At 42.9% G+C, this 26,337-nt stretch overlaps 1 protein-coding gene across 3 annotated transcripts in view; it reads left to right on the top strand.

Moving 5' to 3' along the window:
• The window catches only part of oprm1 (opioid receptor, mu 1), a 29,919-nt gene extending 5,422 nt beyond the window's left edge, over window positions 1-24,497 (top strand). Inside the window, exons 1-3 of one of the 3 annotated variants that reach the window (XM_010888725.4) lie at window positions 20,006-20,048; window positions 21,616-21,983; window positions 22,920-24,497. In XM_010888725.4, coding sequence (XP_010887027.1) covers window positions 20,017-20,048; window positions 21,616-21,983; window positions 22,920-23,455 — 936 coding nt within the window. In that variant the 5' untranslated portion in view covers window positions 20,006-20,016 and the 3' untranslated portion in view covers window positions 23,456-24,497. Of the gene's footprint in view, window positions 1-20,005; window positions 20,049-21,615; window positions 21,984-22,919 lie in introns of those variants that run through there. The other 2 variants (XM_010888724.3, XM_010888722.3) reach the window with 2 other exon arrangements.
• The last annotated feature ends 1,840 nt before the right edge of the window (window positions 24,498-26,337 follow it).

The following is a 26,337-nucleotide window of genomic DNA, read 5'->3' as shown; positions in this document are numbered from 1 at the left end:
CCGACCACAAGCCTCTGTCGGGGCTGAGACTAACACCAATTGGCAATGACCCAACAGGTAGGCACTGGACTTGGACCCTTAGAACTGGACTAGCGAACGTCGATGCGGTCATCGTCACACCAGTGCTGACGCGATGTCCGGATCTCAGAGGCCAACGCAGAGACTCAATGCCCTTCAGTTTGTGTCGTGAGGGCCACGGATAGCAGTGACACAGTGCTGCCAAATGAAGTAATGGCTAACAATGACCACAGTCACGTATTCTGACGTATCGGTCTGTCCGGAAGATGCACGTGATGAGGGTGAGGTTTTGGACTTCGTTTTGTGCTGTGCCCATTCGCAGGGTGGGTCTGAGCTCAGACAGTGACGGCAGGCTGACCCAGACGTTAGCGCAGTAGTTGGTCAGGAAGCCGCTGCGCAGTGTGCTCAAGGGGGTCTCAAATAATCAGCTGCGGACTTGATATTCTCGCTTATCAGTGGTTGACGGTCTTTAATATTGGACTGTTCGTTCGTAATTGGGGAGGTTGTTCAAGTTCCTCCCAGTATCGTACCTGACATACTTAAGCAGTTGCATTGGGGGCCTGCCTTTACACGAGCATGTCTTGGAGCAGGCACGCAGAGTATACAAGGTTGTTTATGTGCAAGGACATTCAGTAATTGTGTGTACAAAGAATTGATTCCAGGATGTCCGCCCATTTGAACAGGTAGCGGCTGATATACTGGAGCTACCGGTTACATCAAAGGGCAACCGTTATGTGCTAGTTGTTATTGATTATTTTACAAAATATGTGTATGCTCTACCTAAACAAGCAGCACTGACAAATGCTCAGTGTATACGCCAGCGAAAATGTACACCCCACACCTTAATCCATGGCAGCGAGGCTCATGTCCCAGCTAATCTTATGGTGCCCTCACAAGTGCTGAGTCCTAAGATGCCAGCCTTTCATGCAGAGTTTGTCATGGCTCTAACAGGGAAGGTGGAGTCTGCTTTTGACTATGACAGGCACAACAGTGCTGTGGCACATGATCGTCAGAAGACGTACAATTACCGGATGAATGGGTTCGGCATCAGCGTTAACAAGGGTGGGGGAATTGGTGTGGTTAACCAAACCCACTGAAAACTGGCTGAAACTTTGGTTACCGGAGACGGACTTGCATGGAGAGACTGCCTTTTGAGGCATGTTTCTGACTTTGAGGGATGCTGGTGATCTAACAGAAGTAGACGTGCGAAGGCCAGATACACTATTCAAAGGGCTAGAGTGAGTCCGCTCTGCTACCAAAGGAAAGATTTAAAATCTCTATTGTACTGTGATTATTGAATTTATTCTTTCAGGCAACATTTTGAGAGTATCTGGGCAGAGAGAAATAGTTGAAGCGTGGAATGACATGCAGAAACGTGACCATGCGCTAGTAGAAAGAAGGGCAGAGGCCCAGCCCTGTTTATCACAACAGCTTCAATACACTATGTGAATTTATATTCCAGTTAAAAAAAAGTCTGCCCTCTCTTCATTGTGCTCTGTGCTTGGAATTGGAAAAAACTCTGACCAACGTTAAATGAACACTTAGTTATTCCACGTTGTTTGTGCAGCGCCAACCGTCTTGGAAGTGCCACACAGTGACAGAATGTTGTGTCCTGGTGATCCATCGCAGCACTCAGTTTTTCACAGAGGTAGTGAATCCGAACGTGTGCCCACCTCCATGGTGCACAACCCTGGAAAATCTTCTAGAAAACAACAAAGCCACTTAGCAATTGGATGAAGACAGCAAATTAGTTAACTCAGGTGTCCCTGATAAATGTAGCAAACAAACGTAGTTATTTATCGTTACACTTGGTCAGACCATCAAAAAATTGCTTGACCTCTTTCCTTCCTTCCCCAAAATGTGACAAGAACATAATAATATTTATGTTGTCATCTGGAAATTCAGTTTACTTCTAATAACAAGAAATTGGAACAAATGTGAAATAGAATTATATATAAAGGTCTTTATTGGAACTTTTTTACATGCTCAGTTTGACCTTAATGTAGAATTTCCCTAAAGCTGTGATAGTTAAACTTTTCTTACAGAAGAGTTAACCTGCTACAAAAGGTAGGCCTAAGACAGGATTTGTATTAACCTGTGGCTGCCGTGCCCAAATATTGTTTTTCCAATAGTTTGGATAACAATATGTGTGAGCTTGTTTATATCCATCTGACGAGGTTTGTGTGGCTTCCACCTCCTGGCTTGAATATTGTTTATTTTGAATGGGCTTGGCTATGAATAACAGTCTGGGGACGCCTGCACAAATGGCTACTATGTTTGGATATTTAGTGGCATTGGTTCAGGACACTCAGTCGGAAAAGGGAAAAGGGTGGCTTGCCCACTTCAGGTTGGTGGAGAGTGCCTGCCTCAAGTGGAGGAGTTTAAGTATCTAGGGGTCTTGTTCACGAGTGAGGGAAGGATGGAACGGGAGATTGACAGACGGATCGGTGCAGCTTCTGCAGTAATGCAGTCGATGTATCGGTCTGTCGTGGTGAAGAAAGAGCTGAGCCGCAAGGCGAAGCTCTCGATTTACCAGTCAATCTACGTTCCTACTCTCACCTATGGTCATGAGCTTTGGGTCATGACCGAAAGGACAAGATCCCGGATACAGGCGGCCGAAATGAGTTTTCTCCGCAGGGTGGCTGGGCGATCCCTTAGAGATAGGGTGAGAAGCTCGGTCACCCGGGAGGAGCTCAGAGTAGAGCCACTGCTCCTCCACATCGAGAGGGGTCAGCTGAGGTGGCTTGGGCATCTTTTTCGGATGCCTCCGGAACGCCTTCCTGGGAAGGTGTTCCGGTCCCGTCCCACCGGGAGGAGACCCCGGGGAAGACCTAGGACACGCTGGAGGGACTATGTCTCCCGGCTGGCCTGGGAACGCCTCGGTGTCCCCCCGGAAGAGCTAGAGGAAGTGTCTGGGGAGAGGGAAGTCTGGGCATCCCTGCTTAGACTGCTGCCCCCGCGACCCGGCCCCGGATAAGCGGAAGAAGATGGATGGATGGATGGATGGATGGTTCAGGACAATACTGAGAATAATATTCTGAGCACCAAATATCCTTTAGCTGGCAGCAGGTTTTGATATCCAGCGCTTGCACAGTCAACAGTGGGCATAACTTTGATCTAATTTCCACTTTGTTTTCTGTGAATATTTAGCCAACACAATTTTGGGGGATTTCACATTCATGTTATACATTTTAATTGTTCACAGTGGTTCTTATCCAGAGCAGATTACAGTTAGTACACACAAAGATCTAGAAGGAAGAGAAAAAAGACTTGAGATGGTTGAGTTATTTTTAATAGCCTTTGTGTCAGCCAACCATCACTTGCTCTGGTGTGAGGGAACTGTATCCTTTAGACAGAGGTGTGTTAAATAACTAGAGCTCATACATCTGCTAGCGCACTGTGACACAGATGTGTTTTTAATTAAGCCGCCTAATCTTTTTGAAATTATATTACGGTTGTTTGGAGCCTAACGTCTTGAATCATTGTAACATCTCCAACCACAAGCCGCAATCACATTCAGTGATTGAAAGATGCTCAAGGCCAACAGTAAATCAATGCTGTTAATCAGAAATGTCTTCCTTCCACTGGGGCATTTGCAGTAGTTCAAGTAGTACATTAGCGTTTGACTGCTTCATTTATTATTTGATCAATAAAAGAAAATAATGACCAACTGACCTTTGCTGATGACATATGGGTGTCTGACTCCTTGGCTGAGTTCAGGGGTACTCCAATCAGAGTATCATTGTCCAACATAACCATTGTTCACACTGAATACATTTGAGCTACACAAACTACTAAGAAAAAATATGATGAGTCAATCTGGTATGTCATAGACTACAAATTGCAAAATAACTTCAGGGTAATTTTTTTGTAGAACGTGTGATTTAGCCTGTTTGGTTTTACCATAACAGCAATGGGTAGTTCTGCCTGTTTTCTACACCACTACATGGTATTTAACAAATACATTTAGTTCAACTACTACCAGCTCACTTGTGCCTGGGTTGCATCTGTTTTTGTAGTGGGCCCTGACAGTTGAGAAGAAAGCGCACCAGTGCCTCTTTCCTGTTAGGAAGCAGAAAAGATTTGGCATGGGCCCTCAGATCCTAAAAATATTCCACAGCTGCAGCGCCAAGAGCATGTTGACAGGCTGCATCACCACTTAGTATGGCAACTGCACCACACTCAATGTCAAGGCACTTCAGCGTGTGTTGTAAATGGCCAAGTTCATCTACGGGGGCAAAGATGCCTGTTATCTGATAATTCTACCGGAGACAGTGTCAGAGGAATGCCTTAAAAGGATGCCAGCCACACAAGCCATAGAGCCTAGGTGTTAAGACAGAATCCCATTGATCCTCTCGAAAGAGAAATAATACCCTACAGTGGGACGATCAAACCTCAGGCAGTTGATACATTTTTGTAGGAAGATTCACGTTTGAAATGTATTTCTGGAAAGCAAACATCTGAATTCCTTTTAAACCTTATTTACACTACTACGTTTCACAGTTCCAGCATTGCAAACATTTTCTCTGGCAACAATGTGATCAAAACCTAGACCTGTAATGACCTGCCATTCTACAAAGTATTTCACATGTTCCAGAACTTACAGTGTTCATATGCTGTCAGAGCATTGGACGGGTCGTGGCCCAATTGAACTCTATGTTTTGCTTAGGGGGCTCCCCACCTAATAATAATAAGTACTATTACAATTATTATTAAGGCACTGTCCATAAAACAAACTAAGTCAAGTTAGCTGCTGAGCACAGTGCTATTAAACCAGAAAATACCACAGGCTCTGAAAAGTGCACTGCATTGCTTAACTATTGACCCTAAGGCATGTAAGCTACTGTAAGCACAGCAACGTTATGAGTCAACTCCCTGGGGAATTCCGAATACACACTTACAAAGACTTTTCTCTATACCAATAGAGAAACTGGTTGAGATCAATGTGAAAGCCCCGCACCCATAAAAAATATACTTGTTCGATCTGAAAGATTTCAGCCAGGTCTTACAGTACATCTGACGTTGTACGTATTAATACATCTCTATTTTAGTCAACATATTATATGTTTGGCCTTGAATTTGCAAATCCAGAAGTGTCTCTTGAATAGCAAGTTCTTTTCTATGAGATCATCTGAAAACTGTTTTCAGCCTGCATTTCTTAAATGGTGCTGACATAACTCCCTCTTGTTAAGATTTCATTCTGTTGAGTGCAAACCACCTTAAATGAATACAGCATTAACCCTATTGACCTTTTAATCTTTATTGCTTTGCTAAGTGTCAACATTAGATGCCCCCACAAGTTTCCACCTGATCAGCGCTACGTCCAGAAAACTCACAAGCACAAACAAATGACAAGCAGTGTCACCCACCAAATGATATTTGTACTCTCATGTGGAAAATCAATTCTAGTTTCCAGAAGAACTGCAGGAAACCACAGGATTTTAGTGCAGAGTGCTTTTTGTTGTCATGGAGACACCCAGCCGTTCTCTACGACCATCCCTCCCCCAGTCATCCTAATTGCTGAAGCAGTGCATGCTCCCTATCTTACAGAGCAATAAAACATCCCATGTCCTACATTCACTGAATTGCAGTGAAAACTTACATTTTTGAATCATGAAGAAAAGCCTTCACAATGTCCCATTTTCCTTCCTGGCCATGTGTTTAGCGAGGAGAAATGCGGGGGTTACTGTCAGGTTAGTGCTTGTCTATCAAAATAATTCTGTGCCAAGCATGACGAGATAGTGAAATCGATTCAGGCTACAATTTCCCTCTATGCACAAACAAAATGATATTGATTAATAAAGATTTATCATTTGAATTGTTCTGTTATCAACATGTTCAGATAATGCATGCCAAGTAAACCAACTTCACTTATTTTATTATATGTTAATGAACACATTGTTTTACAATCATTTACCTGTACATTTCTATCAGACATTTGATACTTAGCAACAGGTCATTCAACTTCCCATATGGTAGACCATTAGTTATTTGCGTTGTGTTTTCATGGTACCTCACAGTCTAATAAATTCACTTGTCTTTTCTGTAGACAAAATGGGAAGAAATTGCCTTTTCTGTAGACGTAATGTCAAGAAATTTCATTCTTCTACTGCTCTAAGGAGAAAGAAATTGTCTGTGGCCACCACCTGCAAAATCATTCCCTTTTTGAGGGTTGTCTTGCTGTTGCCTCTCCAGTGCACCTGTTGTCACTTTCATTTGCACTAAAACAGGTGACATTGATTCACATTTGCTCATGCTTCCTAACTGGACAGATTGATATCCCTGAAGTTTAACTGACTTGGTGTTACTGTATACTGTGATGATTACTTGTTCCCTTAATTTTTTGGGGTAGTGTATATTGCTTTGGGGTTCCTTATACATTTAGTTTCCAGGGTAGAACCTCATTATCACTGGCCTCCCCTCTTTGTTATGGTAGATAACAGATCACAGGCACTATTCTTTTAAGAGGGTTGAAATTAGTATACCTTCACATTGGAACCAAATGCGACCCTAAACTGTCCACAACATTTTGTTGGAAGTCAGTTTCCTGCAATTCGACAAATTTGGCCATTTCTTAAATGTGTTCGTCTGGGTCCTCTGGGTTCACTCTGTACACTGCGGCTGGTAGAGCTCTCACTTCCAACAGGGGACCAGAATGACCATGTGTGCACTTACTGTACATAAGTCTCTCTGGATAGGAGGGTCTGCTAAATGACCTAAATGTTCAATTAATCTGATAACTGAGTGACTCAATAAAATGTATGGTGGACTGTTTTTGTCCCCATTATAAAGTAATTATCTTTGTTCTCTATGCCACTCAAAGGATTACAATTCACTCAACGAGGATTTTCTTCTACATGTAACACAAAAAGAACTTTGTTTTTTTATGAGTCATTACAGTTTTCTTCGTCTCCTATATGAACGGCAACTTTTGTGAAGATTTTATTTGACAGATTGACATTTTTAACTGAAAAACTTATTGTCTCCTTGACAAAGCTTTTCAGATAAAAATGACTCTAGATTGCCCTCTTTGCATTTGAATATTCAAAAGAATTAATGCTCTCCAAAGGAGCTGAAGCACGAAGGCATTCCTGCATGGCTCTGGTGAACGTTTGTAATTAACAAGCTTAATATATCTTAACACTGATGTGACCATTCGAATAGTTTATTTACACTACAGTAATTGAAATCCTGCAACAACTACAAAATGTCAACAAATATTAAGTACATAAGTGCTGGAGCCTTGACCTTATCCGGAAAGACACTTCCGAGATCAAAACCTACTAAGTGATCATCCGATGATCCAGACCCAAGGCATTATTAACCCTCCAAGTAGCCGTACTGTGTCATCAGTCCCCCTGAAATCACATCTGGGAGCCCAGATTAACATGGAGTTTCAGACAAAGCAGCCATTGAACAGGGAAACGTGATTGTTGGCCTCGTTCCCCCGGGCTGTCCTACCACACCTTCTCCCCTGGGCTGTCCTACCACACCTTCTCCCCTGGGCTGTCCTACAACACCTTCTCCCCTGGGCTGTCCTACAACACCTTCTCCCCTGGGCTGTCCTACCACACCTTCTCCCCTGGGCTGTCCTACAACACCTTCTCCCCTGGGCTGTCCTACCACACCTTCTCCCCTGGGCTGTCCTACAACACCTTCTCCCCTGGGCTGTCCTACAACACCTTCTCCCCTGGGCTGTCCTACAACACCTTCTCCCCTGGGCTGTCCTACCACACCTTCTCCCCTGGGCTGTCCTACCACACCTTCTCCCCTGGGCTGTCCTACCACACCTCCTCCCCTGGGCTGTCCTACCACACCTCATTCACCTCCTCCCCTGGGGTGTCCTACCACACCTCCTTCACCTCCTCCCCTGGGCTGTCTTGACACACTTCTTTCACCTCCTTCACTATATCGGGTAAAATGTAAGTAAGGCTGTATGATTAGATGTCAAGAAAAAAACATCAGAAATTGACAGAGGATGTTTTCTGCTTGTTACTTAACAACAGGTCTTTATTGCCTTCATTGCTGTAGACTTCTCTTCCCGGCTTTTCTCATTACACCATTAATGTCATTAATTTCCTCAAGTTAAATTCAATTGTGAGAGATAATCAAAACTAACCAATGTCTTGTATACAGGCTCACGATAACCTGATTTGTATTTTCTTTCTCGGAACACAACAAAAATTAAAAATTCACAGTGGTGACCTAGTATGACTCTGACAAAGGGGTACTGTATGTAGCGATCATTGAAAAGTAATGTTTCAGTATGCTCTATGTCATCCATCACATGGCACACTATGTCATCACTTGCTCTTTGTCATATGTAATTATTCATGTGCATTAAGTCTTTAAAACATGTCATGACCAATGGCCAGTCGGTGTCTGTGGTGAACATCCGCAATTATTTGGAAATCTGTTGGACCAGAAATCATCTTCTGAGTAATGACAGAAGACAGCCGGCTGCTCAGGAATATCTGCCCAAATGGCGTGATAACTGCCACCAATGGGATTGACTGGCAGACGCTGTCTGCCAGTCAAACCGGCCGTCATTCTAGAGGCAGCTGCAGTTAATCAAATCAAGTGTTTTCGTGTTAGTTTGTTGTCTGAGTGTTTTCGTGTTAGGCCGCTGTCTGTCTGAGTGTTTTCATGTTAGGCTGCTGTCTGTCTGAGTGTTTCGTGTTAGGCTGCTGTCTGTCCGAGTGTTTTCGTGTTAGGCTGCTGTCTGTCCGAGTGTTTTCGTGTTAGGCTGCTGTCTGTCCGAGTGTTTTCGTGTTAGGCTGCTGTCTGTCTGAGTGTTTTAGTGTTAGGCTGTCTGTCTGAGTGTTTTCTTGTTAGGCTGGCTGTCTGTCTGAGTGTTTTCGTGTTAGGCTGCTGTCTGTCCGAGTGTTTTCTTGTTAGGCTGCTGTCTGTCTGAGTGTTTTAGTGTTAGGCTGTCTGTCTGAGTGTTTTCTTGTTAGGCTGCTGTCTGTCCGAGTGTTTTCGTGTTAGGCTGCTGTCTGTCTCAGTGTTTTCATGTTAGGCTGCTGTCTGTCCGAGTGTTTTCTTGTTAGGCTGCTGTCTGTCTGATTGTTTTAGTGTTAGGCTGCTGTCTGTCTGAGTGTTTTCATGTTAGGCTGGCTGTCTGTCTGAGTGTTTTCGTGTTAGGCTGCTGTCTGTCCGAGTGTTTTCTTGTTAGGCTGCTGTCTGTCCGAGTGTTTTCTTGTTAGGCTGCTGTCTGTCCGAGTGTTTTCGTGTTAGGCTGCTGTCTGTCCGAGTGTTTTCTTGTTAGGCTGCTGTCTGTCTGAGTGTTTTCATGTTAGGCTGCTGTCTGTCTGAATCCCAGTCTGCTGGCTGTGCTCCCTCTTGCATTGCTAACTAGTCTCCACTGACTAAAGACAGCTCGACAACACTAGGCCTGTTGTTCATTTATTGTCTCCTACACACTGCCCTGCAGGGTGGTGGACATCTCGTCCAACACAGGTTAAAAGCCATAAAGCCACTTGGATGTGCAAGTCTCAGTAAGTCCATGTGAACAGGATCATGTGCTGCATTCAAGTGGATGTTACTCCCAGCCAAGTATAGAGATGTACACTCACCTAAAGGATTATTAGGAACACCATACTAATACTGTGTTTGACCCCCTTTCGCCTTCAGAACTGCCTTAATTCTACGTGGCATTGATTCAACAAGGTGCTGAAAGCATTCTTTAGAAATGTTGGCCCATATTGATAGGATAGCATCTTGCAGTTGATGGAGATTTGTGGGATGCACATCCAGGGCACGAAGCTCCCGTTCCACTATTGGGTTGAGATCTGGTGACTGTGGGGGCCATTTCAGTACAGTGAACTCATTGTCATGTTCAAGAAACCAATTTGAAATGATTCAAGCTTTGTGACATTATCCTGCTGCATTATCCTGCTGGAAGTAGCCATCAGAGGATGGGTACGTGGTGGTCATAAAGGGATGGACATGGTCAGAAACAATGCTCAGGTAGGCCGTGGCATTTAAACGATGCCCAATTGCCACTAAGGGGCCTAAAGTGTGCCATCCCCCACACCATTACAACACCACCAGCCTGCACAGTGGTAACAAGGCATGATGGATCCATGTTCTCATTCTGTTTACGCCAAATTGGGGTCTTCTGCTGTTGTAGCCCATCCGCCTCAAGGTTGTGCGTGTTGTTGCTTCACAAATGCTTTGCTGCATACCTCGGTTGTAATGAGTGGTTATTTCAGTCAAAGTTGCTCTTCTATCAGCTTGAATCAGTCGGCCCATTCTCCTCTGACCTCTAGCATCAACAAGGCTTTTTCGCCCACAGGACTGCCGCATACTGGATGTTTTTCCCTTTTCACACCATTCTTTGTAAACCCTAGAAATGGTTGTGCGTGAAAATCCCAGTAACTGAGCAGATTGTGAAATACTCAGACCGGCCCGTCTGGCACCAACAACCATGCCACACTCAAAATTGCTTAAATCACCTTTCATTTCCATTCTGACATTCAGTTGGGAGTTCAGGAGATTGTCTTGACCAGGACCACACCCCTAAATGCATTGAAGCAACTGCCATGTGATTGGTTGATTAGATAATTGCATTCATGAGAAATTGAACAGGTGTTCCTAATAATCCTTTAGGTGAGTGTATAATGTCTATTGGGCTCTGAGGTCTGAACTTACCCATAACACCTAACCTTTGCGAAGGGGCTTTCCAGAGTTGGAAATAATTTTTTATGCCATGCTACTGTCAACATCGCTCTCTGTGCTGCATGAGAGGATTTGTGAATCTTTTGATCCACAGGAATCACTCTCCATTGATCTCCAAGAACACAGAGCCAGACAGGAGAATTCAGTGAGTGTGATTATAGTGAAATAAAAAGAATTTGATGCTTTACCAAATTCCTCTTTCTAATTGGCTTGTCAACTAAACCCAGGAATAAATCTCTTATTTGAAATTAGAATGAAATGCCCATTTAACAGCATTGTGCTTAGGGACATCTTTCCAATTTGTTGTGATATTATGTCAATCATTTGCTCTTATGTAACTTGTGAGAACAATGCAAATGCTTTTAAATATAATAGCTGTGAAGCGCTATGTACTGTGTAGGCATGGCTTTTTGGATACTCTAGCAGGTCCAGATCTAGATATTCCTTATTTCCCCTCTGATATTTTCCATTACATAGAGAGTGAGTTGGGAGCCTTGGCATCTTTATAGTTTATTTTCCTGGAACTGGTAGTCAATTGCAATATCTTGTCTGCGTGACTCAACTGTCACACAGGAGGCAGACATGATGAATTACTGAGTTGTCTTTAATGGTCTTTATAATACAGAGCCAATTTTTGAGCCGGAATGTGCGTTACCAAACATACTGCTCTTCGTGTCATCCTGTGCTTTTTCATTGATGACATTAAGTTAAACACCTTAGTAACATCCATCAGCCACCAACCCATCATTAGACTATGTTATGCTTAAAGTGTGGGACATCCAGTTCTGTGTGTACATATATGGCTTACGTGTAATGCATGACTCCATGCTCTAACCATGCAACCATAGCAGACAAAAAAGTGTTTTCTATTCAAGTCAAATTTATTTAGGCATGCGTGCCCCAGATATCTCAATCTTTGGCCAGGACTGAATCCAAGTGAAGTGCACTTGCACAATAAGGCGATTTCCCTGACGTTCTATTGAGATTGCATTCACTTTAATAGCTGCAGATGTTGGCTTTACAGTATGTTACCTTTAAAAGTAAAATACAGGGCTTCTGTTTAGAATGTGCTTTTGAATCCTGGCATTTGTTCTCTATTCAGATTACTGTTCTAATTTTTTTTATTTGGTGTAGTTGAAATTGTATTTTCTCAGACATTTTAGTAGATTCCAACATTCTGGGACATTTAGAAGATTTATGTAATTTGTGACTTTGTCACTGATGTTAGGATATCCTCCACTGCTTTTTAGTTATTTTTAATACTTTTGTCTTATGGGTTTACCTTTTTAGTTTTGTTTATATTATGTTTACTTTGGGATCAATTCGAAGGGATTTGTCCATTTCAGATATGCAACAAATTTGCTAAATATCTTTCTTGTTTAAGGTTATTGAGGAATGCCAGTCCTTGATTTTGTCCTCCACCACAGCAATGTGATGGTGGCTTTTCAGGACATGTTTCTCAAGGCATGTTCAGAGTGATAGCTTGAAGTAAATCGTTTTAAAAAATATTTGTCTGTAGACTGAACTGGTAAAAAACAAAAATAGATTCAATCTCTCATCCTATCACATTTTACATACTTCTGGCAGCATCTATCCCATAAAGAGAAAAAAACTGAAATGTAAAACACTTCCTTCAAATGTACGTCACACAATAAAATGTATTTTGGCATGCATACAAAATACAATTCCTCTTGAAAGTAATAACCCCTTTGAACTTTTCTAAATGTAATTGTGTTACAACATTAAATCAAAATGTATTTAATTATGAGGGTTTGACACTGATCAACACAAAGAAGTCCATAAATTCTATTTAGCTAATTGTTCTAAATTAATTACAAATACAAAACAGAACATGACACACTGTGTGCAATCAAGTTTCACACGACTGAATACACCTGTTCCTAGGTCTCACAGTTTGTTAGTACAATTCCTAACAAAACGGAAGGCATGTGGAAGACTCTGAGACCTAGTGGAAGAAGATTCTATGGTCTGATGAGACCAAATATATATATTTTTCAGCTTTGTTTGGTGCAAGTCTAACACTGCATATAATCCTGAGAACAAAATTGGCAGCATCATGCTATGGGGATGCTTCTCAGAAGCAGGGAGTGGGATACAGGGTCAGGAATGAGGAAATTATGAATGGAGCAGAATACAGACGTCACTGATGAAAAGCTGATCCAGAGCATAGGAGACCTCCAACTGAAGTGGCGATTCATCTTTCATCACAACAACAACCTGAAACACACAGCCAAAGGAACACTGGATTGACTTCAGGACAAGTCTCTGAATGTCTGTGAGTGACCCAGTCAAAGCCTGGACCTCGATCCCATTAAGAAACTGCACATTTTGCAAAGACAAAGACACTTTTTCTTACCAAAGGTGTCTCTATCAAATATTGACTGAAGGAGGTGAAAACTTACAGTGAGGGAAAAAAATCAGATTCCCTCATGGTATGCAATCAGTCATTTCCTATTTTGTAGTAGTAATTAATTTAGAACAATTTGTAGATTTTATTTTTATAAGCGTCTTGTGTTAATCAGTGGCAAAAACTGTTGAACATGGAGAAGTCAAGAGGTTGAATACTTTGGAGAGGCACTGTACATTATTGGGCAAATAATCCATTCACAAACACCTCTGAATATATAAATAGTATATTTTCAAAAGACTAAACATCTGGGAATTTCTTTTGCAAAGTCAGAAGTGTGGCATTAAATGCAACTTGGGAAACTTTCATGGCAGGCATTGGTGGTGTCAACATAGCTTGCTATTCAAAAGTCTGAGGGAGATGAAGCACCATCACCCATCAAACTACACCACTGAACACACAGCCATTGTTGTTATGATATCTAGCGTAGGCATGACAGCTCCAAATTGGTCATTGTAACTTTGTTTGAACAGACAGATTTCAAAAAACTATTTGAAAACTTAATTGAGCCTTAAGGCCTACAAGCTTTTAATGTATCTTTTGTTTCTCTGGCAAAAGTAACTAAAATGTATTCAATGGGGTGTCACGCTTTAGAGTTTTTTTTTAATGGGCACAGAGATGGGTTGTGGATGACATTGACCTTTTTGAGGAATGTATTACTGTATATGACCTGCTTGCTTGTTATCAGTAGCATTTACTGTGATGTACTGTAAATGCAGAACTCCATACACTTGTTAGTTTTAACTGATGTTTAATGTGTGTAAAATCACTGTCAATTAAAATGAAGGTCAGAAGAGATATAAACTAAACAACAATAAAAAAACAGCATGGAAATGCATCCAAAGGTTTAGAGAGTTACTAACTTGATTTTGTCTTTGCATTCAGAGATTATGGAGAATACGAATGACTCAGCACTTTTTCCTGCCCAGTTCCCCATTTCAGCTCATTCACCCCATTCCGAGTGCACACTCCGTATGTAGCTAGGCTGCCACGTGTTTTGGAAAGGGAGTGCCAGAACAGATTACCTGGCCTCTCAGGAAAAATAATAAAACTGCTCCAATTTTGCCACTTTTAACCTCATGAATTATCATAAAACCAGTGTTACATGATGTTACCTTACGTTATAGTATACGTTTTTGTGTTTGGCATATCCAGCTGCGACAGAGGAGCCTCTAAGCAGCGACTCCCTCAATAGATCAACCTGGCATATGCAGAATGATGTGCATCCTTAAAAAGGCTGTTAAAGAATGTCCTTGTGGTTTATAAGCTTGATCGTACTCTCAATAAATATCATATAAAATAACCTTTAACTGAGTTGCATTAAAAGAAAAAAAATCATCATCATCAAGAAGTAAATGGAAGTAGAAATGACCTGGTATTTTGGGGTCACTAAGTTTCCAAAACTATGATTATATCCCACGAAGAAAATATGGCATTTGGAAGGGTTGACGGAAGAAAGCCACCACAACCAAACCACAAATGTGAGCACCTGGAGTTTGCTGAATGTCATTGGAACTTTGATTGGAAACAGATTCTGGGGTAGCTGTTTGGCAACAAACATCAGAGGTGGGTTTCATGTAAAAAGCCATGGACATAAAAAAAACAGTCCACAACGTGGTGGTGGATCTGTGATATTGTTTGCCTGTTTTACTACCAAAGGCCCTGGGAACCTTTTCAGGATACATGGCAGCATGGATACCAACAAGAATTAGGAGATTTTTGGACAAAACCTGTCTGCATTTGGCCAGAGTGTACAACTGGGTGTTCGTTGGATCTTCTTGCAGGACAACAATCCAAAGAACCTCAAATCCACATGCAAATAGTTCACTGACCATAGACTCAAGCTTCTGCCCTGGCCTACACAGTTCCCTGACAAATATGCCATTGGAGTGAGCTGAAGACAGTCCACAAGCAAGGACCAAGGACTCAGAAGGATCTGGAGAGTTTCTATATGGAGGAATTGGTTTCAAATCCCTTCCAATGTGTTCTCCTGTTCTCCAATGTGTTCTCCAATGTGTTCTCCTGTTTTCCTATCTCCCATTACCAAGGTTGCCAATAACACTATGTAACACAATTTCTTAGTAATTGTTTATACCTAAAAAGTATAGAAAATGGCTATTATTCCCTACAAACTTTCTAAATTGATTCAGTGCTGAGTAAACTTGGAGTAACTTGGAGTAACTTCTAACAAAACATTTTTTACACAGTGTAATTATCTAGGGCATTGTAGCAGCAAGGAGTGGAGAGTTACCTAGACAATTTACATGTCCACTCAACTGGAGGTCTTGTTGCTTCTTGGGCTTTGTAGGTTTGACTGTATAGGATGGTTTGTGCTGTAGCGAGCAAAACAACATAACTGTGGTTCTTTAAAAGTAAGAAAAACTGACAATCGTTTTCCAATATAATATATAAATGACAAGCAACACTGATCAGCCATAACGTTATGTCCACCTGCTTAATATTGTGTAGGTCCCCCTTTTGCTGCCAAAACAGCCCTGACCCGTCGAGGCATGGACTCTACTAGACCTCTGAAAGTGTGCTGTGGTATCTGGCACCAAGACATTAGCAGCAAATCCTTTAAGTCCTGTAAGTTGCTAGGTGGGGCCTCCATGGATCGGAGTTGTTTGTCCAGCACATCCCACAGATGCTCGATTAGATTGAGATCTGGGGAATTTGGAGGCCAAGACAAAACCTTGAGCTCGTTGTGTTCCTCAAACCATTCCTGAACCAATTTTGATTTCTTGGAAGGGCGCATTATCCATCTGAAAGAGCCCAATGCCATTAGGGAATACCATAGCCATGGAAGGGCAAACTCTGCAGCAATGCTTAGGTAGGTGGTACATGTCGAAGTAACATCCACATCAATGGCAGTACCCAAGTTTTCCCAGCAGAACATTGCCCAAAGCATCACACTGCCTCCGCTGGCTTGCCTCCTTCCCATTGTGCATCCTGGTGCCATGTGTTCTCCAGGTAAGCGATGCACACGCACCCGGACATCCGTGTGATGAAAAAGGAAAAATTATTCATCAGACCAGGCCATCTTCCTCCATTACTCCCTGGTCCAGTTCTGATGCTCATGTGCCAATTGTAGGCGCATTTGCCAGTGGAAAAGGGTCAGCATGGGCACCTTAACTGGCCTGTTGCTATGCAGCCCCATACGCAAACAAACTGCGATACACTGTGTGTTCTGACACCTTTCTATCAATACCAATATCAGCTAATTGAGCTATAGTAGCTCGTCTGTTGGATTGGATCACACGGGCCAGCGTATACTGTATCCTGCACTATCCTGTAGCCCCACTTAGGTTTTCACCAGAACATTCTTATCAGCTCTCAATATTGAATTATTTTTATAGAAATATTTTTGTTTACCTACATGATTATGTGGAATTGCGAATAATTTATGTTCCATAATATATGACGCAAACCATTTTTTTATCTGGGCCACTTAATAGTAATCTAAACATCAGATGGAATTTTCCACAGTACCCAGACTGAAATCTAATTTGCTCTTATCTATTCTCAGTAACTCCTCCATGAACTGCCACCTTAACGTGGTGGAGGGGTTTGAGTACCCGAGTGACCCTAGGAGCTATGTTGTCTGGGTCTATATGCCCCTGGTAGGGTCTCCCAAGGCAAACAGGTCCTAGGCGACGGGTCAGACTAAGAGCGGTTCAAAACACCCCTTAATGATGAATAATTATTTGAGTTCCGTGACGTCGCCCGGTATGGCGCAGCCGGGGCCCCACCCTGGAGCCAGGCCCGGGGTTGGGGCTCGCACGCGAGCGCCTGGTGGCCGGGCCTTTCCCCATGGGGCCCGGCCGGGCACCACCCACAGGAGGGACCATAAGGGGTCGGTGCTTAGAGGATCGGGCGGCAGTCGAAGGCAGGGGCCTAGGCAACCCGATCCCTGGACACGGAAACTAGCTCTAGGGACGTGGAACGTCACCTCGCTGGCGGGGAAGGAGCCTGAGATAGTGCGTGAGGTTGAGAGGTTCCGACTGGAGGTAGTCGGAATCACCTCTACGCACGGCTTGGGCTCTGGAACCACACTCCTTGAGAGAGGATGGACTCTTCACCACTCTGGAGTTGCCCATGGTGAGAGGCGGCGGGCTGGTGTGGGTTTGCTTATAGCTCCCCAGCTCTGCCGCCATGTGTTGGAGTTTTCCCCGGTGAACGAGAGGGTCGTTTCCCTGCGCCTTCGGGTCGGGGATAGGTCTCTCACTGTTGTTTGTGCCTATGGGCCGAACGGCAGTGCAGAGTACCCGACCTTCTTGGAGTCTCTGGGAGGGGTGCTGGAAAGTGCTCCAACTGGGGACTCTATCGTTCTACTGGGGGACTTCAACGCCCACGTGGGCAACGACAGTGACACCTGGAGGGGTGTGATTGGGAGGAACGGCCCCCCTGATCTGAACCCGAGTGGTGTTCAGTTATTGGACTTCTGTGCTAGTCACAGTTTGTCCATAACGAACACCATGTTCAAGCATAAGGGTGTCCATCAGTGCACATGGCACCAGGACACCCTAGGCCGCAGGTCGATGATCGACTTTGTTGTCGTTTCATCTGACCTGCGGCCGTATGTCTTGGACACTCGGGTGAAGAGAGGGGCGGAGCTGTCAACTGATCACCACCTGGTGGTGAGCTGGATCCGATGGGGGGGAGGAAGCTGGACAGACTCGGCAGGCCCAAGCGGACTGTAAGGGTCTGCTGGGAACGTCTGGCCGAGTCTCCTGTCAGAGAGATCTTTAACTCCCACCTCCGACAGAGCTTCGACTGGATCCCGAGGGAGGCTGGAGATATTGAGTCCGAGTGGACCATGTTCTCCACCGCCATTGTCGAAGCGGCCGTTCGGAGCTGTGGACGTAAGGTCTCCGGTGCCTGTCGAGGCGGCAATCCCCGAACCCGGTGGTGGACACCGGAAGTAAGGGATGCCGTCAAGCTGAAGAAGGAATCCTATCAGGCCTGGTTGGCTTGTGGGACTCCTGAGGCAGCTGACGGGTACCGACAGGCCAAGCGGACTGCAGCCCGGGTGGTTGTGGAGGCAAAAACTCGGGCCTGGGAGGAGTTCGGTGAGGCCATGGAGAAGGACTATCGGCTGGCCTCGAAGAGATTCTGGCAAACCGTCCGGCGCCTCAGGAGAGGGAAACAGTGCCCTACCAACGCTGTTTACAGTAGAGGTGGCCAGCTGTTGACCTCAACTGGGGATGTCGTCGGGCGGTGGAAGGAGTACTTCGAGGATCTCCTCAATCCCGCCGTCACATCTTCCATTGAGGAAGCAGAGGATGAGGGCTCAGAGGTGGACTCGTCCATCACCCGGGCTGAAGTCACTGAGGTGGTCAAGAAACTCCTCGGTGGCAAGGCACCGGGGGTGGATGAGATCCGCCCTGAGTACCTCAAGTCTCTGGATGTTGTGGGGCTGTCTTGGTTGACACGCCTGTGCAACATCGCGTGGCGGTCGGGGACAGTGCCTTTGGGATGGCAGACCGGGGTGGTGGTCCCTCTTTTTAAGAAGGGGGACCGGAGGGTGTGTTCCAACTACAGGGGGATCACACTTCTCAGCCTCCCCGGGAAAGTCTATGCCAGGGTTCTGGAGAGGAGAATACGGCCGATAGTAGAACCTCGGATTCAGGAGGAACAGTGTGGTTTTCGTCCGGGCCGTGGAACACTGGACCAGCTCTATACCCTCTACGGGGTGTTGGAGGGTTCATGGGAGTTTGCCCAACCAATCCACATGTGTTTTGTGGATTTGGAGAAGGCATTCGACTGTGTCCCTCGCGGCATCCTGTGGAGAGTGCTTCGGGAATATGGGGTCCTGGGTCCTTTGCTAAGGGCTGTCAGGTCCCTGTACGACCGAAGCAGGAGCTTGGTCCGCATTGCCGGCAGTAAGTCAGACTTGTTCCCAGTGCATGTTGGACTCCGGCAGGGCTGCCCTTTGTCACCGGTTCTGTTCATAATTTTTATGGACAGAATTTCTAGGCGCAGCCAGGGGCCGGAGGGTGTCAGGTTTGGGGACCACACGATTTCGTCTCTGCTCTTTGCGGATGATGTTGTCGTGTTGGCTTCTTCAAACCAGGACCTTCAGCATGCGCTGGGACGGTTTGCAGCCGAGTGTGAAGCAGTGGGGATGAGAATCAGTACCTCCAAATCTGAGGCCATGGTCCTCAGTCGGAAAAGGGTGGCTTGCTCACTTCAGGTTGGTGGAGAGTGCCTGCCTCAAGTGGAGGAGTTTAAGTATCTAGGGGTCTTGTTCACGAGTGAGGGAAGGATGGAACGGGAGATTGACAGACGGATCGGTGCAGCTTCTGCAGTAATGCGGTCGATGTATCGGTCTGTCGTGGTGAAGAAAGAGCTGAGCCGCAAGGCGAAGCTCTCGATTTACCGGTCAATCTACGTTCCTACTCTCACCTATGGTCATGAGCTTTGGGTCATGACCGAAAGGACAAGATCCCGGATACAGGCGGCCGAAATGAGCTTTCTCCGCAGGGTGGCTGGGCGTTCCCTTAGAGATAGGGTGAGAAGCTCGGTCACCCGGGAGGAGCTCGGAGTAGAGCCGCTGCTCCTCCACATCGAGAGGGGTCAGCTGAGGTGGCTTGGGCATCTGTTTCGGATGCCTCCGGAACGCCTTCCAGGGAAGGTGTTCCGGTCCCGTCCCACCGGGAGGAGACCCCGGGGAAGACCTAGGACACGCTGGAGGGACTATGTCTCCCGGCTGGCCTGGGAACGCCTCGGTGTCCCCCCGGAAGAGCTGGAGGAAGTGTCTGGGGAGAGGGAAGTCTGGGCATCCCTGCTTAGACTGCTGCCCCCGCGACCCGGCCCCGGATGAAGCGGAAGAAGATGATGATGATGATGAGGATATTCTCAGTAACTCATTGTAAGAAAGGCTCTTAAAAATGGGAGGAACCATGGCAATTTCAAATCCCAGGTAAAGACCTTACTATTGTAGCACTGGAAATGAAATAATCATGTTCTCATGAAAAAATTATATCAGTGGTGTGTTTGATCATAATGGGATCGTATTTCCTATTCTCTAGCTTAAATGAGTTATGGAAAGATAATTTAACACATTTTACTGGGTAATTAAGTTCATTTAAAAAATTTATGCTCTAAGTTCTTAAACAATTAAGTTTCAGTATACTAAATTTGTCTTTTTTGGATTCTCATACTTATATCCCAAATCCCATATCCTTACCCTAAAATGAAAGCTAAAATAATTTGAAAATAAAAGTATATTAAAAAGGGATTTTTGAGCAAATATCTTGTTTGATTCAGGTGTCAATTACACAAGACATTCTGTCCAATGAAGATATTTCACTCTATTCCTGGGCATTATCATGGGAATGAAGTTTAACAGCAACACTTATTTGAACTACTCTAGGAGGTGGGTTTACATTGTGGCGATGCAGGAACAACAGTCTCACCTCTGATGCCACATAGTTTAAAAATTAAAAATGGTGTAATATAGTTTAACAATTAAAAATGGTGTAATAAAATGTAATCCATGGCACACGCAAAATTGTAACTGAAATCAGGTGAGCCAACAGCATAGAAACAGATAGAAAGACAACAGAGTCTATATAGTTTCCTTTCAATCATATTAGGGTATAGGGACACAGATAATATCAAAGCTATTCAATAACGTAAACAACGTAAAGCTATAAACCTAAAGGCTATATGATATAACAACAAAAGATAACAAAAGTGTGCTGTACCTTATTTTGCAAAAAAACATTTGTTGTGTTAGGGAGCTAAATCAGTTCTAAATGCATAGTATCGTTTTGAAATGATTAAGGCTAGGGGTGATAACAGAAACTAATACAAAATCTAGTCAGTCTGTTGGGTTCAGTGTGTACTGTATCTCTGGATAATTGTTATAAAAAGGCAAAATAGTCCACCATTGTGCTGATATGATACAATAGAGAAACAATACAGATTTGAATGGGTGGAAATTACATTTATGATCCAATCAATATTGCTTTCATGTGGTTGGTACTAATACTGTTGATTAATTGTTGTTGATTCTTGTAACAAGAGGATTTAGGCAGATCAAAGAATGTTTCATGTAAATTCAGAGCAAAATTATGGTTCCATTACAATGACAGTTGGTTAGTTCTATGAGCACGATACTTTAGCTAATCAGACGTGCAATTATTGCACATGAATACTTAATCTGTGAATATAATCTGTCTCTCTGCTGGTGTAGATTTTCATAATCTCCTATGACATGCATTGCAATAGCGTCCCCCGAAACGAATTAGTCAGTGTTCATTGGATTAGACCTAATTCACAAGCAAGCCATGAAAGGCAGTTCCCAAGGGCAGTGCACAATTTCTTCAACACTGTCAGGGTTAAGGGAGGGTAGGGTCGGCAGAGACTACCCTTGTGCCAAAATATTTTTCAAATGCACAGCCTTCTGTCCAGATTATTTCTATAATGTTTCTACACTAGCAAGCACAACCTAATTTTGACATTTTTCTTTCTGTCTGTTTCAGATACACTAAAATGAAAACCGCCACAAATATCTATATATTTAACCTGGCGTTGGCTGATGCACTAGCCACCAGTACGCTGCCCTTTCAGAGTGTGAACTTCCTGATGGGGACCTGGCCGTTTGGAGACGTGCTCTGCAAGATTGTGATATCCATTGACTACTACAACATGTTCACCAGTATCTTCACCCTGACCACCATGAGCGTTGACCGCTACATTGCAGTGTGCCATCCGGTCAAGGCCTTAGACTTCCGCACACCCCGCAATGCCAAGATTGTCAACGTGTGCAACTGGATCCTGTCCTCTGCCATCGGTCTACCCGTCATGTTCACCGCCATGACTACTGAAACTGATAATGGCAAGTATGACAGTACGTTCGCCACGCTATTTTTCTTTGATACTGAAGTAAGCCGCCCTGTCTGTGTTGTCCAAACACCACAGCAGTGGGAAAGACTCCAGTGTATGAAGCGCTTGGCTGTTCAACACGTGGTCTGGGCCATAGAAACAAATAGAGGTGGGCAGGTTGTTGGGAAAAGGTGGTGGACAATGTATCCCTTTGAATGGTTTATTGAGTAACTAGTTTCGGAGCAAATCATAAATGTGACAAAAAGAATATATACTGCATATATTACACCAGAATACGTAAATGTAGTGTCACATATCGATCCACCCATACAGTATATAATAAAACACTAGGGGTTAACTAGCAAGTTAAATTACATATCATCTGATTATATACAGATCAACACTGAGGAACTTAAAATAAAAAAAATAAAAACACAAATTGTAGTAGGTTGCTCTGTTGGTTTACAAGCCACATGCACTCTTATGAAAAGGTACGTTTATCATTGCAACTCAGAGGCAAGCTCTCACCTTGAATTAATATTAATGTATGCATCCAGGTGTGTTCATCAATATAATGTTTTACAGATTACTATAATCCGACTTGCAGCTTTCACCGTGCATACTTGGCTTAGTGGGCGTACTTGTCAGTAAAACAGTTTATGTGTGACTCCTGAATTAGGTTTTTAAAGTGCTTTAACATGTTACCTCTTATTATTGGTTAGATTGGATTATTTGGTTAATTTACATTCTCATTTGATGTCAGCTTGTTGAACACCAGCAGTCAACAAAAGCTTTTTTACCAGACAAGAACAAAGCTGACATTTATGGGTAATATTAGGAGCAATCTTACAAAGCATATATGGCTTTATCTACCTGGAACACTGACTACTATGAAGCCATGGATACTTTCCTGTGCAATATTTGTTCAACCGTGTCTTGTTCTCTATCCCCGCATTTTCAGAAATCATTGACTGCACATTGATCTTCCCCCACCCATCCTGGTACTGGGAGAATCTTCTGAAGATCTGTGTCTTCATCTTTGCTTTCATCATTCCTGTCCTCATCATCACTGTGTGCTACGGTCTAATGATCTTGCGCCTGAAGAGTGTGCGCATGTTGTCCGGTTCAAAGGAGAAGGACCGCAACCTTCGGCGTATCACCCGCATGGTCTTGGTTGTGGTGGCCGTCTTCATAATTTGCTGGACACCCATCCACATTTACGTCATTATCAAAGCCCTGATAAACATCCCCAACTCCCTGCTGCAGTCTGTCACATGGCACTTCTGCATCACTCTGGGCTACACCAACAGCTGCCTGAACCCCGTCCTCTACGCCTTCCTGGACGAGAACTTCAAGCGCTGCTTCCGTGAATTCTGCATCCCCAGTCCTTTGGTGCTGGAGCTGCAGACGTCTTCTCGTACCCACCACCATCATCAGCAGCAGCGTGAGCAGCTCTCCAGCGCCAACACGGTGGAGAGGTCCAATCAACAGGTATGACTAGGTATGGAGATGTCATCGTTGGACTCGCACTGCCAGGCCAACGATGACATGAGCTCAGAGGTCACCCAGGTAACCACAGTGCTTTGACACGCAGCTCTGACACATGATGCGCTGACATTCTAGTCTGTAACGTGGCTGAGTTCTAAGTGCATTGTTACTGCTTCTTGGCAAGGCTGACACATATTTGATTGTAGATTGGCACTCTGCTTAAGGCATTCTGTCAGGTAGCCTTATTGAAACCTTTAACTTTGCTCAGAAAACTGAAATAAAGCAACATCAACTGTCGGTACATGGTGACTTTGTAGACCACTACACTGGACATGTAATAGGATAATGTTCCTGTAGTTAACAACATTCAGTTTGAGTAGCTCCTCTGCTGGAGAACTTAATTAAAGACAGTCATTCAAGAAGATTAAGCCTGCAATTGGAAAAACAACAAACCGGCCACCCAACCACTAGTTTTGATAAACAGCTGATGGATCTGACTGAAAAAATGCAACCACTGTCAATATGATATACAGAGATATGGATGCAAGGACTGGCAATTGATGAAATGATGAAATTGATGAGTTTTTAACCATGTTTTGAAGCTATATATTATATTATAATAACTAAATTATTGTTTCCTCCGAGAGCCAATGGTAATGAAAAAATATATCTAGATAACCAATTACAGGCTGCAGCTTTAAAGCTATGTATTGCAGGTTTTACTTACTGCATGTTCTGTGCTAAATTGCCATGTATTGTATTTGTATATAATTGGCTTTATTGTAGCCCATTTTCTACATGGCTTGCTTGGCAGCTTGGCAACTTGCAAAATGTGCCACCCACATAATAATGCTGCTTTGTCAACATCCAGTGGTTGAAATACAAATTTATATTTAAATGTTGATTTAAATACTGAATGCTTGCATTACAAGTTACAGCGATATTGTATTAATTATGTTTGTTGCAGACTTTAATACAATTCTGTATTAAATTGTTGTTCTTATTTTCATTAAACAATGTGGTCATATCAATAAAAACAAATATTCAAAATGTATTTTGAAATGTATGTATCAGTAATTAAAATACTATAAATATTTGATATGCTTGATAAGTATACAGTATTTACATGTAATATTTTGTTTAATTACCTATGTTGCCAGGTTCTGTTTGCTGTGTATTGTGGTCTTATTATCTATGTTTCTTTTCAGGGACATGACAACATAAAAAGTAATTTTGTATTGTACTGTACAAGTGGTATCATTTTTCTGTATACACAATTCTGCTGGCAAAATTGATTGAAAAAAATGATTGAATTGTCTCAAAATGATGGATGCTTTTTTTATTAGTTTTCATGGTGAACATTGTGTTCTGTGGTTTTTCTAAATTAATGTTGTGAATTTAAAAGAGTATTTGATTTTGCCTCAAAATATATAAAATATCTAAGTACAGTGTACTACATTTGTCAAATTTTCATTACAAAAAATTATAAATATGCATGATACCACATTTTACATGGTGGTTCATCTGCACATGTGGTATAATTACATTTCAGAGAATAATGACAGTTTTATTCATGTTTTTTTATGTGTAATCAAATAAACCACTAACTGTCAAACACTCTGATGTTATTTTCTGAAAAAAACTGTTATTATTAGTAACTTTATTTTGAATTAACACAAAGAAATTACAGGCCTTGAATAACTTGGTCAAAAACAGTGACACTGACTGCCCTGCATTGGCAGTTTCTATTTATCCTCGTCCCCAGACTATTGGGCACCATGAATATGGTCCTGGATCACCTACCATTCGAAATTATAATTCTAATGGTTTTTAAATTATTTGTCATCTTTACAATGTAGCGAATCAAAACTATGTGTAGTGTGGCATTAAATGGGCCGAATTTCAATGGTTTGTTAATGACATACAGTCAAACCTGAGTCAGACACTTCATAACATCAGCTAATAAACTGAAACTGTTTATCATAATGAACATGTTTTAATTAAGCCAGAACTGCCTTGTTATGTGAAAAAGCTCAGCTGTACTTCATGCTCACAAGGCTGTCCCCCAATAATATGAAAATGTAACAAATACTGCTTGGGTGCACAAAGCATGTGGGGTAATGTGTTGAGGGAGATGATTGGTTGGTAGACTAAGCCGATTAAATCAATACCTTTTGCTGTAGGAACATTTTTCCTACAGTAGGTTCTGTCCCTACTAAGGAGATTTTCCAAGCCGCTCTACATACATTTTTGTTGTTGTTTTATCTTTGGTGATTTAGGGCTGGGTATCTGCTCATGAAAAAGGACTTTATGAAATACATTTGATAGGCTTATGAAGGCAATGTTGGCTGAAGTATTCAAATAAACCTGCAAACTGTCCATTCATATCCTTTGGACATCCACCCCACAATGGTCTATTAATGTAAAGCTTTCTAGGATTATAAAAGACAATACCAAGATAAGCCATGTTTTATCTGTCATTGATTTCCCAACAAAATTAGATTATTAACAAATTATCTTTTTAATGTAATGCTACCAATAAGCACAACTTACAACTTACAATACTAACATACAATGTAAGTACTAACTTACAATGTTAACATACAATGCAAGTACTAATTTACAATGTTAACATACAATGTACAGTGGGGCAAAAAAGTATTTAGTGTGCTACCAATTGTGCAAGTTCTCCCACTTAAAAAGATGAGAGCGGCCTATAATTTCCATCATATGTACACTTCAACTATGAGAGACAAAATGAGAAAAAAAAATCAGAAAATCACATTGTAGGATTTTTAATGAATTTATTGGTAAATTCCTCTGTAAAATAAGTATTTGGTCAACTACAAACAAGCAAGATTTCTGGCTCTCACAGACCTGTACCTTCTTCT

This window comes from Esox lucius, chromosome 5, assembly GCF_011004845.1.
Source record: "Esox lucius isolate fEsoLuc1 chromosome 5, fEsoLuc1.pri, whole genome shotgun sequence".
Lineage (NCBI taxonomy): Eukaryota > Metazoa > Chordata > Actinopteri > Esociformes > Esocidae > Esox > Esox lucius.
The sequence above is the reverse complement of the archived record's forward strand: the minus strand, read 5'-3'. Positions and strand labels throughout refer to the sequence as shown.